General features: G+C 43.2%; 2 protein-coding genes across 2 annotated transcripts; both read right to left on the bottom strand.

Annotated features, from left to right (window-relative positions):
* Positions 1-365: 365 nt before the first annotated feature.
* LOC123869868 lies at positions 366-14,584 on the bottom strand. Its single transcript, XM_045912948.1, has 2 exons — positions 14,574-14,584; positions 366-3,958 (listed from the first exon to the last, which is right to left on the bottom strand). The coding sequence occupies exon 2, from the start codon at positions 3,748-3,750 to the stop codon at positions 3,259-3,261; it is 492 nt and encodes a 163-aa protein (XP_045768904.1). The 5' UTR covers positions 3,751-3,958; positions 14,574-14,584; the 3' UTR covers positions 366-3,258.
* On the bottom strand, positions 5,174-18,140 carry LOC123869871 (SID1 transmembrane family member 1-like). Its single transcript, XM_045912951.1, has 19 exons — positions 17,385-18,140; positions 15,442-15,514; positions 14,738-14,843; positions 14,373-14,486; positions 13,769-13,908; positions 13,209-13,319; positions 12,953-13,036; positions 12,349-12,525; positions 11,657-11,828; positions 11,197-11,247; positions 10,843-11,033; positions 10,141-10,299; positions 9,519-9,701; positions 8,906-9,023; positions 8,325-8,447; positions 7,670-7,786; positions 7,448-7,568; positions 6,057-6,303; positions 5,174-5,364 (listed from the first exon to the last, which is right to left on the bottom strand). The coding sequence occupies exons 1-19, from the start codon at positions 17,465-17,467 to the stop codon at positions 5,230-5,232; spliced, it is 2,505 nt and encodes an 834-aa protein (XP_045768907.1). The 5' UTR covers positions 17,468-18,140; the 3' UTR covers positions 5,174-5,229.
* Positions 18,141-18,846: the final 706 nt, after the last annotated feature.

The following is an 18,846-nucleotide window of genomic DNA, read 5'->3' as shown; positions in this document are numbered from 1 at the left end:
CGGTTCAAACTCAACGTATGGAATGAAACAACGGTCGTAGATTCAAACTTTGGACTAATGCACCAGTTTTCGTTTCTCGAGTCGAAAAATATGCAAATAATTAGATCTGAGAAAAATGCTTTCTCTACCTGTTACTAGGTAGTATTTATTATATTCTGCGCCGCGGAAAATTTTAAGGGTTCCGTATTTTAATTATCGTGATGTGTAAACCTGTCGACGTTTTATTTACTAGACCTCATCATCATCACCTATCGCCGCCTCACTACTGAGTACGGGTCTCTTCTCAGAATGAGAACGGTTTGCTCCTACAAGTAAATAATAATAATTACTGATGATTATTTTTGGTTTAAAAATAAAAGGCAATGTAAAAATAGGAAGCTCTTTAATATGGCACTACCTTACAGTACCTAAGTCTAAATATGTGACGTTCCGAGCCGGCGTATGCTGGCAGCCAACTCCAGCCAGCCAGAGGTCCCCGAGGTGCCTTCCCAGCCAGCTCGGGGCGCCCTCGCAGCCTGGACTCCTGGGGCGCTACGTGCCACTACTATAGGCTCTTGTGAACAACAATAGGAATAATTTTTATTTAAAGTCTGCAAAATCAAAACAATGAGAATAACGTTCATCATTTTTGACCAAACTACTATAATAATTATTATGATAAAATGAAAAATAGCTAATTATATATTTCTTTTAAAGTTAGAGCCTTCGCAATGGCCGCCAACATTCGTGGCGCGCGCCACAGCTTGTGTATCGCAGCTATACACACGACACACGACACGATAGGCTTACATTACTAACTAGTGAAGCACCAGTAACATGGGAGTATTCATTATACCTTCTTACACACTATTAGCGCCACCTACGTTGTATAAAATGTACTTACACTATTAGGGCTCTCGCAAAATTCTAACTTTTTGACTCACCATAGCTTGAAACTATAAAAATAGCCCTTCAAAGGTTTATTTGATGAACTTTAATTGGAACTAACTGGCCCGGTCCCTATACAATCAAATTCCAATCCCCCAATCAGTCCACAAAGCCAGTAGTTTGCGAGAGCTCTTACATCTAACTCATACAATATAGCTGGTATTGGATATGTAACAGGTGGTAAATGGTGATGTACCTGTCTCTTTCACACACCCGCTAAACGCGTCACACAGGGTGAGATGATGGGAGACCAAGCTTCAACTGAATCTATCAAGCTGCTGAGTCATTTACTTTTTCTTATAGATGCTTTGCTTCAAAATCTCTATGAGACCTTTAACATTTAAATGAATGTAACGCCTTACTCAATTTGCTTTCTCTAAGACATTGTCATCAAGCACGAGCTTATCACACAATATGCAACAGACTACAACATCAGCTCTTATTAGTCTTTGCCTAATTATTTGCTCCCAAAATCACAACCTGTATTTAACAATTTTTAAAAAACAATTTCATACTTCTTGCAAAATACAAACAGAGAATTTAACAACTGAATAGTCGAGATCTTACAAAGAGATTCTTAAACTAACTTAAATGTAACTCATAAGTATATCAAAGCATACATATTATTATAATATTATTAAGTCTATGTTCTAAACATAGTGATATTGTCTAAGACCACCTTTTAAGGCGATACCTAATGTTTAATTAAAATATTATGGCGCAATTCAATTTCAATCTCAATTATATGCCTTATTGGAAAATTATTTGTTACAAGAGAGCTTATTAACATTTTGAGTATTATACCTAAATATGAAACGAGTAGGACATAGCTCTATGACAATATATAACATATAGAAACTTAGAAAATAATAGGAATACCTAATTGAAGTTCTAATAAAAGTTTCAACAATGACCAAGTAAAAGTGTGTAAAATTATAAGCAAATATACAGATACCTACTCATCTTGAATTGGAAAATAGAAAAAAGATGGAGATTGTAAAATTGTGTATAGAGAAAATTTGGACTTATATTTTATTACATAATTATAATGTGATCCACAATTTGACAAAGTTGATTTGTAAATAATAGGCTTTTCTTCCATTTAAATATTTAAGTCTGTACATATGTATTTTCCAATTTACTATTGTTATTTCTTTCAGTAATTATTATTAACCCTAAAAGTTAACTATCAAGAATATAAATGCAAACCAAGAAAGTTGTATTTTTTTTGTAGAATGAAGAAATAGCAAATAATAATAATTATTACTTATGTATTTAGCAATTGTTGAAAACCAAGGAATGTACCAAAATAATGCATAGGCAGTGAATTTCATTCAAATGCAGTGGCACAAGCAACATGCAGGGCCCGCTGCAGTACCCTGGTCCTTACACTACTTCAACCCTACATTAGTACAGCTAATGTTGTACATTTCCCACAAATGTAAATTCATCATATATCACAAACTATAGGTATACATATACTCTATACTTCTTTATGCATATATATCATCGAGTATCTAAATATTAGGATATGGCAACTTAACAACTTATTGTCTAATGGAATATTTATCAACTAGGTTGAGTGGGCTCTCTATCTGCGCACTGGCAAAGCGCGAGTGACAAGCTGGCTGTATCATAAGCAGTTATCCACACTGCTGGCATTTCTGATACTAACTATTTACTTTCAAAGTGAGGCTATGTAGGTCTAAGCCAATTCTAAAATAGTAACTTGTGTCAAACAGTGATAACTATCAAAACATTTGCTCCGTTGTTTATAAACTTTAAGAATCACACAAACAACATGTATCAGTTACCACAGTATTTGGCCATCACTCTACTAATCACAAGGAGCCTGTAACAATAAGATATTACGTAAACTATTCCCTAGCCTAGAACAGGACGGTTCTCTGCACTGATATCACGTGTGACACACACACCTACACAAGCTGAAATCTTACACCTCGATATGTGAATTACATTGACAATTTTGCCTGTGAACCAACTCTGCCAAAGCACCAAACTCATCAGTGTCATCAAAAATATTTAATTCATGTAGACTGGCTGTTATGATATGTTGATTTTAGATTTTTCAGATTCTACAGAGAAGAACCAGTAATAATAAAGTTAAAATGCAAATACTTGTGCTATTTGCGCTAAAACAATGCAATTACATTTCCACAACACCATAGCAAGGATCTCAATGAGATAAGGGCAAGTTTGGTGCTTGGGCAGATGTATTACAACAAGGAGCTGTCAACAAGTGAGAATATACCTAGTTAGTGTGTGGTAGGGGTGGTAGGGGAGGCGGGGGAGGCAGGGCGCGGCGCGGTGCTACGTCTGCAGCCAGTGGAACATGAGGCTGTGCACGGTGGGGTAGTCCAGCTCCGCGTTGGGCGCGCTCAGGAACGCCTGCAGGTCGCGCGGCGGCGGCACGCGCTTGTCGTCGGGCGCGTGCGCCGAGTTGTCGTCCGAGGCGCAGTCGGAGGAGCCCGCCTCGCGCCAGTCGTCGTCGTAGCGCAGGTGGCACAGCGTGGGCGGCTCGTCGGCGTCGCTGGGCGCCTCGTCCGCGGCGCACTTGCCGCGCGCCGCATCGCCGTCCGCGCCGTCCCGCGACCCGTCGTGCTGCCTCCTCGCGTTCTTCAGAGCCCTGTACCTCCGCGATCTCTCCCGTTGCAGCCTCCGTTTCCGCTCGTCGGCCCTCTCCAGCTCTTCGGCCGTTTTCTTTGTTGCATTCTTCCCAAAAAAATACCTCATGAATGACTCGTCGCAGTTCCGTTTGGACAGGTAACTTGCCATCAACTTGTAGTAGTACTGGTTGTCCATTCCCCTGCGCTTGATATGTAATCTTTGTGTGAAAAATTAAACAAAATAAGGGCTATTTAATTAATATTCTGGAAATTGCGAAATAAAAATAATGAGAACGCAAGTGGATGACGTGACGTCATTTGACATTAGCAATTTTTTTGTCCCCTTCAGGAAAGGCAAAGGTCGTAGACCATGCAACCTGGTAAGTCGTAGATGAATTATTATTCTTATGTTGTTTTAAATATGAACTGTTCAGTCATTTTCTTCAAAGATCCATCTGAATGTCTTTTATATATATACATATATATTTCTTTCTTTTTTCTTATCTCCGGTACGGTCAAATCAAAAATCCAGTTTTTTAGTCTATATTCATATTTTTTTTTAAATTTCTTTAAGTCTCTGGGTTCTAGGTTTAGCTCCTTAGTCCCTATGCTTAGTCCTCTTTTGTACCTCATTAACCGACTTCCAAAAAAGGAGGAGGTTCTCAATTCGTCGGGATCATGGACGTATTATTCTAATAGCTTTATGGTCGGGATCTTTTTTTTTTTTATGTATGTTCCCCGATTACTCAAATACCCCTGGACCGATTTGGATTTTTTTTTTACACCAATGACGCCATGGCTAAAAACTAAAATATATGTTATTTATCCAACATATATTTTAGTTTAATTTAGTTATTTTAGTTTAGTTTAGTTATGTTATACCTATAACCTTTACACTCTCGCTGAGTTATCTCAGCGAGAGTGTAAAGGTAATAACTATATCCATCACAGCAGGATAAATTAAAAAATTATACCCTTGGATGAATAGGTCTGTGTTATCCATACACGTACATATGTGGTATACTCATCTACGTAGACCTCAAAAGTAAAATACAGTCGTCACGGGTAACATTGTTAACGTGTGAAATCGTAGTATGGTGGTCGTCATAGAGATTATGACGTAGTGATTACATACTCTTTGATAGAGATATAATATGTAACGTAAAATCTATGATCGAAGGTGTTTACATACTCTTTGAATGTGGCGGCTATAACGTAGGTAGTGATCTGTGGTAGTGATGCTCTTTGGTGGCGGCGGTCTTCAGGTCTTCAGACTGGTATATAGTGATCTGTGGCGGCGGTGGTTGAGCGGTGGTTGGTGGTGTTCTGAGGGCCTAGACAAAGTGACATTCTATTAGCGATATCGCTAGTAGAAAAGTCCAAAAATGTATGGGGTTGACATTAGCTATCGAAATGTCACGTGGTCTAATAGAAACGAATCGAAATTTGCTAGACAATGTTAATTTAATCGATTCCATCGTACGAATCGACAACTGTCGAACGACTAATTCACTAGAGAAGGGACGGACGTGGAGAAACAATTAATTTTCAAACGAAAAGGACACTTTTGCCGTACTAAAACATTGTTCAAAGTTGCCGTTGGACAAAAGTTATGTTAGTAAAACACAGATTTGTAAAAAGATGTTTTATTCCTTAGGAGTAGGTGTAGTAGGTATCAAAAGACGGGTATGTCGGTGCGCTTGACGGCAGACAAGCCGTCGTCCCACGTCAGCAGCGCGCTGAAGGACAGGTACAGCGCCACGGCTGACAGCATGTGCCACAGGTCGTGGCTGTCGTAGAACTGCATCACCTGCCACACGACAACACTGCATTACAGGACGACACAACACGTCACAAGTTGTACATTGGGTGTCAGATAATCATCGCTTGATCGAATCTTGCTTTAAGCAAAGCAATGATGAGGTCTATGTTATAGAGCGCTTGCCTAATGCCTATAGAAGATGCTTATTCACTTTTGCCTTCAAGCTACTGCAAGGTACTTAAGTTATACCTACGTGGCAGGAAACGTCCAAACTTGAACGGTTCGCATCAGAAACACTGAGCAAGAACGTTTTGTGTGATTAGATTGGATGTGATCACATACGGACGCCAACGTTCATGGTTTATCAAAATATCAAGCTTGGCGGCTTTGGGCTTTGACTCAATGTATTTCCCAAAATTGAGCATTCTGATCACTAATCAGAATGGATATAAGTATTTTGAAGACTGTGAACCAAGTAAAGTCACGTTTGTGCGTATTGGTGGCATTCAACTTATCAAATTGGCATCCTCCAATCGGACCCAAGGAGTCTGATTGGAGGATAGGCATGGAAGGGAATGCAAATAAAATGAATGCAGTGAATCTATCGATATTTTTGATGGTAGGTACAAAGAAGAAGTGTCCTTGCATCCACGCTATTGGTTTATCAGTTAATCTTTCGCCGTAGGAAATTAGACACATGCACAGACACATCCTTTGCACTGTCAATGTGAAGCTCGTACCTTGCAGTCGTGATTGCGATGCCTCGAGAGCGCGGGCGTGGTGGACCAGTCGGAGGAGCCCGAGAGGAAGAAGTAGAGCGCGGGCAGCCAGGCCGCCGCCGCGCCCGCCAGCAGCGCCCAGGCGTACCAGCGCAGGCGCTCGCCGTGCGCCAGCTTCATGCCGAGGTAGAACAGCATGTACAGCAGCGCGTTGCCCAGCAGCACCACCAGCATGTGCCCCGCGAAGTCGCCGCTCTGCTGCAGCAGTCTGCGCGCCGCGCACAGTGATCACGGAACATCATTCATTATAACGACAGGACGTAATACGCCGTCTTATCATCATCATCATCATGATCAACCCATTTCCACCCCACTACTGAGTACGGGTCTCCTCTCAGAATGAGAAGGGTTTAGGCCATAGTCTGCCACGCTGGCCCAATGCGGATTGGCAGACTTCACGCACCTTTGAGAACATGGAGAACTCTCAGGCATGCAGGTTTCCTCACGATGTTTTCCTTCACCGTTAAAGCAAGTGATATTTAATTGCTTAAAACGCACATAACTGAAAAGTTAGTGGTGCGTGCCCGGGATCGAACCCCCGACCTCCGATTAGTAGGCGGACGTTCTAACCACTAGGCTATCACAGCTTACATGAAGCAGGCGCTCGCCGTGCGCCAGCTTCATGCCGAGGTAGAACAGCATGTACAGCAGCGCGTTGCCCAGCAGCACAACCAGCATGTGCCCCGCGAAGTCGCCGCTCTGCTGCAGCAGTCTGCGCGCCGCGCAGTGATCATGGAACATCATTCATTGTAACGACAGGACGTAATACGCCGATTTCAATTTTGTAGTGTATTATCGCCGTACTAGATGGCGCTAGCAGTAAGTTCTCTCGCACATGAAATATTGTCGCTAGCGGCCAGCACCAGACTAGACTTCTCTGTACAAGGACACGTGTGATTAGTTACCCGTATGCGGCCAGCATCCAGTTGAGCGCGTTGCCCACGATGAGCATGATGAGGCGCGCGCGGTACATGGGTCGCGTGCCCTTGCGCAGCTCGCTAGCGGCCAGCGCCAGACTAGACTTCTCTGTACAAGGACACGTGTGATTAGTTACCCGTATGCGGCCAGCATCCAGTTGAGCGCGTTGCCCACGATGAGCATGATGAGGCGCGCGCGGTACATGGGTCGCGCGCCCTTGCGCAGCTCGCTAGCGGCCAGCATCAGACTAGACTTCTCTGTACAAGGACACGTGTGATTAGTTACCCGTATGCGGCCAGCATCCAGTTGAGCGCGTTGCCCACGATGAGCATGATGAGGCGCGCGCGGTACATGGGTCGCGCGCCCTTGCGCAGCTCGCTAGCGGCCAGCATCAGACTAGACTTCTCTGTACAAGGACACGTGTGATTAGTTACCCGTATGCGGCCAGCATCCAGTTGAGCGCGTTGCCCACGATGAGCATGATGAGGCGCGCGCGGTACATGGGTCGCGCGCCCTTGCGCAGCTCGCTAGCGGCCAGCACCAGACTAGACTTCTCTGTACAAGGACACGTGTGATTAGTTACCCGTATGCGGGTTTTTTGCGATATATTAAAGCCAGCGTTGGTGTACTTCAGCACTCTTCACACAGTGACATACCGAGGCGGAACTGGCCGAAGTAGTAGATGTGCAGCGACAGCAGCAGGAAGGTGAACACGTGCGCCGCCGTGAACACGCCCCAGAACGCGCGCCCGCCGCCCAGCACGCCCCACACCACTGTACACACACACAACACAATTTTTACTCAGTAAACTAGATGGCGCTGTATCAGTATGTATCGTGCTATCGACTAGCAGACTTTATGAATTATTATTACTGTAGTTATTTATATAGTCTAACCAACGGGTTTCATCCATTGTCAGGCATCTAAGTCCCTGAAGCTATTGATCAGCAGGGCTTGGGTGCAATATTTAATTTTTGAAGACCCGCCTGGCGCAATGGGGAGCACGGTGATTTTATAAGCAGGTTAAATTCCCGGCAGTAGCTATTTGGGAATTTATAATTTTTAACAGGTCTCTGGTCTGGTCTGATAGAAGATTTCTGCCATGGCTAGTTACCACCCTACCGGCAAAGTGTGTCAACAAGCGATACGATGCCACAGAAGCCGATAAGGAGTATACGTTTAATAAAACTGCTATACCTCTTCTAAATTAGCCCGCTTCCATCGTAGTCTGCATCATCACTTAGCATCATCACCAGATGAGATCGCAGTCAAGGGCTCGCTTGTAATGGAATAAAAATAAATGAAGTATACCGGTGGCAATGATCACGGCCAGCACGGCGAAGGAGGCGTGCGCGCGCGCGTTGATGTCGGGGTGCCGCGCCTGGTAGATCTTCACCATGATGAGCGCCGCCAGCACGTACATAAACGCCGTGTCTGCGAGCAGGACGAACATAGCACAACTGTCTTTAATGTTTCCAAGCTAGGCAATAACTACTACTCCGCGAACAGAATTTTGCATGTGACCTTGATGAAGTCATGATCCAGCGGGCGACAGCCCAGGATGAGCTAGAGAAACGTGTTTCAGGGCAGAGCTATGTTGCCGCAGTAGTCACATAGGTGTTTGCAGAACTTTCCAAACCAAATGACCATTTAACTATATTAAACAACACAGCAACTTTGCAAAAAATCAGTAGATATAGGAAACATAGAATAATCAACCATGTGTTTAAAAAATCCATCCATCTTAGACTGCATCGTCAGTTACCTTTACGGGCATCTATTTTGTTGGCAACTTTATTTAATACGAGCTAGTGACACAGGTACCGTAGCATACAATTCAAATGAATGAAATACAGGTAAAGTTTCAGATAGAAGGTAGAAAGCTAGCCCACCGAACTGGAAGTTGAGCCTGTTGGGGCAGACGTGGTAGCTGGCGGACAGCACGGCCACCACCATCATGCCGGCGCCCAGCGCCGACAGCAGCCCGTAGTGCGCCGGGATGCCATACTCCTGCCGACAAACCACTCATCATGGCCTCCACCGTCCACCAATTACAAGTAACTGAATACTCTAATATTGTGTGATGGTAATTATTACCGACTGAGTTTGTTGTGTACTTTTTCTTAGGCTAAATGTGATTTATTCCCTATTAAGTATGAGTTGCTTGTAAAACGTGTGCCTGCGTTATAAGTGTATTTGCTTAGAGGCAGTTAGTGAAAGGATGCGTTTATTACGACGTTAAGACATTACATTTCACGCAGAGGAAAACCAATGATAATATTAAGTGACATCAGATGGAGTTTTGTTGCCGCCGCTAAAGATTGGAAATTTTATCAGGCAAAATGAAAAACCTCTTGCAAGTCAAAAAATAATTAAGTTTCATTATTATACCAGCGTACTCGCCTAATTTTGGGGGAATCTGAGAGGCCAGCGTGAAGTCTGCTGCGTCAAAACGTACTCAAAATAAAGCCCAGCTAGTCCATCCGTTAAAAACAAAGTTGGTACCAGGTGCCTGGGCTGCCGCTTGCGGCGCATGCGCCGGCGCCGCACCTGCAGCATGAAGAGCGCGCCCAGCAGCAAGTAGCCCAGGTTGGAGATGACGTGGTTGAAGTCGCTCAGCGCGCCCGCGCGGTGCGCGCACAGGAAGTTGTAGTAGCAGTAGTCCAGCGAGCCGGACACGTTCAGGAACTGTGAGGAACACGGTGTAAAACATATGAGCACAATTGAAAGTAAAACACACTTGACAAAAATACTTCAACGCAAATAATTGAAAGAGAAATGAGCGCCAGTAGAGAAAGGATGACAATACTGCAAAATTTTGCTGATTGCATCAAATACCTAAATGCTTTTGCGGGTGTTCTTGCTGTCTCATAGCATGATGCAAACACACATTGGTGTCTAATTCAAGATAATTTACTAACAAAAACAACTACAAAGTTAGATATGCTGAATAATTGTAGACTTAATTATATTATATAAGCGATAGAATAAATAGTAATACTTTATGGCAAGCAGCGATAGAATAAATAGTAAAAGCGAAAAAAATAAATGTAGCAAGAATATAAAGTAACAGCACCTCGTAGCAACCAGGTAAATGGAAAAATGCTTATGAATGAGATTTACGTACGATTTGGAAGGCGATGACGAACTGCACGACGGGCAGCGCGTAGAACACGGCCACCGTGTAGAGCGTGTGCAGGTAGCGGTCGGAGCGCGCGCGCAGCGTGCGCGGCGGCCGGCGCGCCAGCTCCGCCACGCACGGCGCCGCCGGCAGCCCGAATGGGCCCTGGGAATATCAGCACGGATATCACTGCTAACAAGTGGCTAAACTCAAAAATAGGTTTCAGAGTTATCGCCCAAAACCGTGAGAATTTCGTAAATTAATGTTTCTAAAAAGGTATGCGCCACAGGACCCAGGTTTTTAGTTCATTTTTAGTTTGGATACATTACATACCTGATACTCACACTCAAACCATTTATTCAAAGTAGGTAGGTACCTACTATTATAACTCTTTTTGAAAGTCAGTTGTTGAATTTTGTAAGATGATGTACTTAGTGGTACTTTTTAGAAACATCAGTTCTCGTCTCTTGGACATAGCTAACTGCTTTTTGAGATGAGCCACTTTTTACAAAAAGGTGGCGAATCTTTTGTAACATCGCTCAAAACCAAGTTAAAGCTTGGCGAAAAAAGATTGGCAGGAGGTACAAAATTTATATCAACTTCAAATCAAGAAAGAGCTCAACAGGCCAAAATGTATTGTTTGTAATGTAATGATTTTAGGTAGCGACATATAAGATAGTTTGCACAATTTTTGTGAGTTGTTCTCACCTGCGAGCCATTGTGCTGCGACTGCACCTCCTGGCCGTCAGCCGCAGTGGAGCTGTCGGGCCTGGCGTCCACCAGGTCGCCGTTGCGCCACGGGGGGGAGGCCGCCTGGTTGCTCGGACTGCTCTGGTTGGTGGGCACCGCGTCATATTCCTCATCGGAATTGCTGTCGTCGCAGCTGTCGTATGTGTCGTCTATCAAAGAACACTTACTATAATTTATTAATGTCATTTTAAATCTTTTTTGTCCATTACCTTGCTGCGAGAATTTCAACTTTATTGTACTATTATACGACGTGATTTAAGTCCAAAGAAAGACTTCCTTTGAAGGACAAACGAGGGCAGGATAGTAACTCACTAGATCCACGTCGACGTCGCGGAGACGCTGGGCCGGTCGCCTGTTCCGCAGCTGAAATATTCAATGCAAACTTTAGCAAAAAGTTCGATCAGATATAATCTTATCTACTAGTTTACCTATCTTAGTTAGTTAGTTAGTCTATCAATGCCACATATTATATGATTCCAACCATGATGATACCAACTCCATTTAGAGATACCTAACCTTCCAAAAGATAAGACCAGATTTCAGATCAGTCTCATTCCTGATCATAAAAATGTGACCCCTAGTGGCGACAAATATAACGCCTCATATATAAATAGACGTGAAATATACTATTTTTTTGGTAATTTTATAGTTATTTCATGAAGTGAGAGATTTTAGTTACTGTATGTCAAGAGATATTATGTCCTTAGTGTGATCTTATGACAAGAAGATGAAGATAGCTTGGAAGCATGGAAGTATGTCAGCATACGGTTACCTGACGCGTCGGGCTCCGGCTGCGGCGCCAGCACGGCTCTGGGCAGCACGTGTCGGGCGAAGGGCGGCCAGCGCTGCGCCAGCACTAGCGCGCCGAACAGCACGTAGAAGCACAGGAACACCACTAGCGTCACAACGGATGCTACGGCGTATTGCTCGCGAGTCAGCGCTGCCTGCACACAATCTTAGCCTTACGCCTTATCTAGCATACGAGTCTAAATTGCAAGTAGATTAAAGCACGTTTTAGTTTTAATAGCTAATAATAATTAAAAGTTTGGAAATTCAGATGGGTATGAACATTAATGAAATTTTTCTCCCAACTGAATTTTGCCCATGGCGGCCTGTCTCAACGAAGACTATGTTATACAGTGCTCTCATAGTGCGCCTCGGCAACGCCAAGTGCGCAAGTGTGCAAGTGCGCAAACATAGTTGAGTATACTCTCTTTTCCTCAACTCTTATAGTCTGATGGTATGGCAATGTGACACGGCCGGAGTGCGATCAGATGAAGGACCAACTCTCTAAGCAGGAAGTGTAAGATCGCCAATCGCCAACTCTGGGTTGCATCTGAACATTTTCTGACAGTGACGCCCAATAAGTTTTTTGACCCAAACCTGAACTGGAACCACAAGGATCCACAGCCAATAAGATAACCATTTAACCATCGAGGCAGTGACATTAACGTAGGCACTCACTCCGATAGCTATGGCAAAGTCCTTCTTCCGCGGGGGCGGGGCGGTTCGCGGCACCTCGCTGCGCAGCATGGCGTCTCCCCACAGCCAGTCGTCGTCGTGGGGCTCCGCGCCGCGACACGACTCGTCCGTGGGGAACACCAGCGCGACCACGAAGAAACCGCGCGGAAACTCGCTGCGCTATCACATAAGCCACGAAGTTAGACACTTGCATACGCAAGGGACTCAATAGCTCAATTTGAAAAATTGTATGTGTTATCACTGAGTTATTTACTCAGTCATTAGCAAAGTGATAACAAAAGTTGCAGATGCTCTATTATATTTCACGAAGACTATTCGGCGATGTTTGTATGAGTGCGCAGGTACACACTGTTATGGTGTGCGTGGTGCTCAGTTTCGGCTATGACACGGTTTACGTCGTTACGCACACAAAAATGCGTTAATGCTTATTGGTATACTCACTACACGACCAAGGCTAAGCGGTCATCGTGAAATGACACTTTGCCGGTGCCCAGCAGTCTGTTTTGACGCAGATAGGTGTCGTTTTCAAAATAAATTGCATTCAAAGGTTTTAGAAAAATAGCAACACCTTGTGTTTTGTACTCACCATAATCTGCACGGCGCCGGAGTGTATCATGGTGAGACGCTGACCGACCGTCTCCACGTCCGTCAGCGTCTGCACTATTGGACACTGGAAACGAACAGGATTTTGGAGTGGTTAAGGAGTTGAAAATTGGATTGCTTAGTTCTCTACTACTATAGTTTTATTTTGTCATTTTGGCGCTTTGTTACAGTATGAACTTAAAAATTGAATAGGTTCCGGTTTAAAAGGCTAGACCGTCACGAGCCTTATACTTACTTACCGAGTAGTTCTGCACGGAGAGCATGGCACAGGCCTCGCTCTCAGACGACACGACAAGTCGCACGCTGCGCTGCTCGCCATCGAATGCGTAGTATGAAACGCGCGGTTCTGACTGAAAGTAACAAAGTCCAAGATTAATGGCATCGAAGCTAGTTCTTAAAATTGAATAATTTAAATGAATCCCAAGTTGGCAACTTAGCCCATTCTTATGATTTCTACACAGTAGGGCCGTTTAAAAACAATTTTTATCTTTGAATGATTCAGAGTTGACTGTTTGTGCCGGCAACTGATTTGCAATAGTGCAAAATAATTAATATCTGAGAATACAGTGAACAGATCTTAAGAGATGTGATGTGGCCAGTTGCTTATAGCAGTAAGCCACTTGACAGTCCCAGCTTGCCAATGGCCAATGGTCGTGGCAGCTCGACACGATGGCAGTTGATTTCAGAGATCGGTGATACAAGGTTCAATACGAAGCACGACGTACTTGTTAACATTTCTAGGAAGATCACTGTCATCGCGCATTTCCTGGGAAAGGTTTGGTGTTTGTGGTGTAGGTACCTCCGTGGCGTAAACGCTGACAGGGTCGCCGAAGGGCAGGCGCCACACGGCGGGCCGCGAGACGCGCACCGTCACGTGCAGCGGCGCCACGCACGCCGTGGACACGTGCACCGAGAACGCGCTGCGAGCTTTCTCACCCTCTGCCACACAAACACACAGTCTAACTACCACTATTTCCAGTATAGGTAATACACTCTTTTTACATGATCCTGAAGAAAATCTTAAATTTGTCATTGAATAGAAATAGAAAGATTTTTTGTTCAAATGAATGTGATTTGGGCTATGTCACAAAAGAATTAAAACTGATATCTTGTACGATCGTACAGACTACACATCAGAACCCTTCGTGTGTGACTCTAATTCGCACTTAGGCATCGATGCACTTAGGCAGTTTTTTATCAACGGATAGATTGATTGTCACATTACGGCGATTTGTTTGACGGCGAGATCAAAGTAAAGTAATTCGTGCTGATTGCGCTACGAACTTAACTGGAGCAAAAGTCGTTTCTCGGTCTAAATTAAAACTGCGGCCTCAAGACGTAAGCTTTGCTAGAACGAAGCTAGGAATTGTCTATCGATCTAGATGTAATAACAGAGTAGAGACCGCAGTCGGAGGTAGCGCCGCCCGCGTCCGCGGTGTCGTCGGGACACAGCGTGCGCTCCAGCTCGAACAGCAGCCGCGCCTGCAGCTCGTAGGGCAGCTGCCACGTCACCGCGCCTGCAACAAACACCACACGAGCTTTGTTTACTTTTTGCTCAAAGTAGAAATACTACATAATTTAACAATGCTCTTTGAAATCGTAACTATTTTTGTATTGTGATTTACGAAAACTTTCAAGTTTGACATTATCAATTCTTAGACTCAATTTGATGAGAAAGGTCCCTGAAGAATACGAGCCCGCGTCAGCGCACACCACTCCATCCAACACCTTCAAACGCGCTAACATTGAGTTGTGTAAGAGACGTTACCAGCTCGTTGGCGGGCGGTGACCAGCACCGGATGCGCGATGTCGCCGCCGTCGCTGTGCAGCCACACCAGGCTGGGCATGTTGTCGTACGACCCGACCCCGCCCGCCTGAAATTACCAAAATACCCACACTTCAAAATTTGACTCCATTTTGGAGTTGGAAATTTGTCCTAGGGAGACCGTATTTTTAGTGCATGATCATGTAAAACTTCTAGTGCGGGGGCTGTGGCGGACGTGGCAATTTTTGTTGTTAATTAAAAGATAAACTATTATTTATTTATTTACTAAATGCTACCCGCGATTTCATCCGAGTAGATATGTGTTTAAAGACCCCTGAACCCTTGGATGTGCTGGATAAAATCTTCCTCTCGCTTGTTTCGGATACAAGCTATCTCTGCACCAAACTTCGGCTTGCTCAAGCTAACAGACAGACTTTCGCATTTATAATATTAATATGGCTACGGAGTTTAGTAAAAGTAATGTACGCTAGTTATACGTGTACAGAACACGTAAGAGTCTATTTTAGGTGAATAGCTAAATATTTGTGGTGCTAGAATAAGTACTATATTAATATAAATATATAAATAGTTAATATATATATTCCTAGTGCTGTAGATGCTGATGGGCTGAAACAAAATGAACATAGGGATCCAGGTCATTCATTAATCATCGCGCCAGTTTTTGAAAAATATCAAATTAGTCTCACCGGCGGCGTGAACTCCAGTATGTACTCCACGGTGTGGTTGAGCAGCAGCGTGTGCACTTCATTGTACGCCAGTCTGCGGAAACGCCAGAAACCTCCTTCACATACTGACTAGTGAGTGGGACATTTACCAACTAGCTGAATAAGAGATCTATTAGTTATTTAATTCACACCTATGTCCTATCTACTTAGGTTACTATTGTTTGTCGTTTGTCTACCTATTCAAAATTCAAAATGTTTTTATTCAATTAAACTTTTACAAGTGCTTTTGAATCGTCAAAAAAATCTACCACTGGTTCGGAATACAGTTCCTACCGAGAAGAACCAGCAAGAAACTCGGCGGTTGCTCTTTTCAAGTACATATTCAATTTACAATAATATGCCATACTGTATACGAGCAATTGCAGCGCCGTGTATTGTTGGACGAGTCAAATCCAAGCTTTTTTGTCATTTAGATAATCTTCGATTGTATAATAAGCTTTTTTCAGGAGCATACTTTTAATAGATTTTTTAAACTTGTGTAAATATATTGTGTATTTGATTTCTTTCAAAAAAGTTAAAGAACCATTTTTTGAAAGCAAATTGGCAGGGGCGAGGCATGGGCAGTCTGACGTCACTTGGACAGTGCCAAGTACCGCCGCGGGATTTGGCTGCGTTACCTAACTACTGGGAACAGAATCTACTCGTGTGGTACACACAGCATCGTCACAGGGAGGGAACTCTGCGTTTGATGTTTCCTGCTTCAGATGTTAGTAGCCAGTGACGTCAAAGCCTGGACGTTTTGTTACAAGTCCCCAAACCGTCGTAAACTGTGTCATCGTTATCATGCATGCTTATTAGTTTGATAATAATAATATAAGTAACAAAGACATACCTACATTAAATATATTAAATCACGACACATCAAACTATTTTTTTATTTGAATATTTATGCAAATGGCGTTTATTTCGGAGCCTTTTCATCACAATCTCGTACTTATATCTACACACTAAACGATGAGACGCGAATAGACGTTTGATGAGATTATTCTTTAATATTTTAGAGTTTATTAAAGAATTTTAGTGATTGTTTAATTAATTAGCGAATACGAGTAGATACAGTGCAGGCCAGCCTTGACCTGCGGATTGATAATGAGACCACAAAAAGTTCCAATGAGTGACCACAGCCAGTTATCAACGAAACAATTCGCTCATCGGCTTTACCAACAAAATTCCTTCCTACGTTTGTTTACTCCGACTTCAATAGTTTACATAAGACGCAAATGTTATCAAAGGTACCTACTGTACCGAACAGTTTTGTACAATATTATTATAGTAACACTATTACAATTCAAAAAGCTTGGATTCTGAATCAACTGTGAGGAAACTGTTAGGTAGGTAAATAAAATGTTAGCGCAAAACAATTTAGCTATTCTCAGAAATGTGCCATGATAAGGTTGGTGGCTGTGCGTGTATAATTGCAATTAAATCGGGACAGGAACAAAATAATATTATAGATAGAAGTATCATCATCATCATTATTAACCGATAGACGTCCACGGCTGGACATAGCTCTATTATATGTTTGATGTCGTCAGTCCACCAGTGGGGAGGTCTTCCCACGCTGCGAGGTCAACATTCTAGCACCTTGGGATCCCACGTCGTCCGTCGGTTATTACAACTATGTGCTTTGCCCATTGCCACTTCAGCTTTGCAAACCATTGAGCTATGTCGGATATTCAAGTTCTCCTCTATTCTGGTTTGATCACGTACAGATACTCCAAGCATAGCTCTGTCCTTAGATTAAGGCTCTCTCCATCGCCCGCTAAGTGACTCTGAGCTTTCTTATGAGGCCCATAGTTAATGACCACCCATGTCTAGAAATTAAAGTTATTTTATATATTGTCTTGTGCATAGATACTTACTGGCTGTAGGTATTAGATAAGTAGGTAGGTATAAGTACTTACTGTAACTGAACCACGGTGACTGGCTGACTGGCGAAGACGCATCCCATCCACAGAAACACAACACGCGCACATAGGGTGACCATGTTACCTTATTTATTACCGTAAACAAGTCCATCACACTTTACAGGTTTTAACTCTACCTAACTACATAGTTATTTATGTAAAACACCAACAAAATTAATTTAGATTTGTTCTCTTAATCCCACGAAATTATTTCTGTTTTATGGCAATTTTAATCTTTTGATAATGTCTAAAATATTTAAATCGGAAGTGATATTTGAGTTAAATTAATCAAACTATAAGTAATTCGCGTAAACAAATGTACACGGCCTCCACAGTACAGGAGTGCCCGAAGCGAAACTATCAGAAAACCTAGTTATTTTCACATGCTGTATGTTCTAGAAATAGTTTAGAACTGTTTCACTTCGATGCCGGCAAAAGCCGCGGAAACACGAGTCACCCGAAATCCGTTCACTGCTTATCAGATATGGGTTATCAGCTCGATTCGAAGCTATCGATCGTCAACATCATTTCTAGGGCATAGGTACGCATTTGAAAGATTTTGTTAGTGCCTTAAATGTAAAGGCACATTACTGTCAAGTTGATTGTGTACCTCATCATCAACCCATCGCCAGCTCACTACTGAGCACAAGTCTCCTCTCAGAATGAGAAGAGTTTGGCCACAGTCCACCACGCTGCCAAATTCAGTTGGGCAGAATACCTCGTCAAGTTTAGTGGACGCCACTTCAAGCCCGTGGCAATCTTATTAGTGTACTAGCCGATGCCCGCGACTTCGCCCGCGTGGATTTAGCTTTTTCGAAATCCCGTGGGAACTCTTTGATTTTCCGGGATAAAAAGTAGCCTATGTGCTAATCCAGGATATTATCTATCTCCATTCCAAATTTCAGCCAAATCCGTCCAGTAGTTTTTGCGTGAAGGAGTAACAAACATACACACACACACACACATACAAACTTTCGCCTTTATAATATTAGTGCATTGGCAGCGTAGGTAAGCTACGGCACTTGCTCTCGACTTGTGAGCATGAAGCAGTGGTGTTATTCTCGGCGGGTATACTATACTATATCATTTGGTGGTTGCGTAGTGCAGCTACGACAGTGGGTCAGCGGCGTCGCTGATAGCTTATCTACTACAATTTGCTATTCGCTACATTTTGATTTGCTCAATTTGTCAAGTCCTGCTACAAGTTTTGTGTTAGGATTAGATAATGAAAACCTCCGGAACCGGATTTTTTTGAATGATTCACAAAGTCCCTGCCTTGTACCTAATTAAAATAAGTACGGCCATATAAACTATCATAGAAACGGTGAAGAAAAACGTCGTGAGGAAACCTGCATGCTCTCTATGAAAAAAAATGTTCTCAAAGGTGTGGGAAGTCTGCCGATTCCATGGACGCAGGAAATATAATTGTTTAGGTACTAGTACTTCGTATTTGTATGGC

The sequence above is a fragment of the Maniola jurtina genome, chromosome 11 (assembly GCF_905333055.1).
Source record: "Maniola jurtina chromosome 11, ilManJurt1.1, whole genome shotgun sequence".
NCBI lineage: Eukaryota > Metazoa > Arthropoda > Insecta > Lepidoptera > Nymphalidae > Maniola > Maniola jurtina.
The sequence above is the reverse complement of the archived record's forward strand: the minus strand, read 5'-3'. Positions and strand labels throughout refer to the sequence as shown.

Coding starts and splice junctions, on each gene's coding strand:
- LOC123869871 (XM_045912951.1), bottom strand. CDS start 17,467: ATGGTCACCCTATGTGCGCGTGTTGTGTTTCTGTGGATGGGATGCGTC. Junction 11,034..11,196: donor GCGACGTCGACGTGGATCTA/GTGAGTTACTAT, acceptor GTTCTTTGATAG/ACGACACATACGACAGCTGC. Junction 9,702..10,140: donor TCGTCATCGCCTTCCAAATC/GTACGTAAATCT, acceptor TGTTCCTCACAG/TTCCTGAACGTGTCCGGCTC.
- LOC123869868 (XM_045912948.1), bottom strand. CDS start 3,750: ATGGACAACCAGTACTACTACAAGTTGATGGCAAGTTACCTGTCCAAA.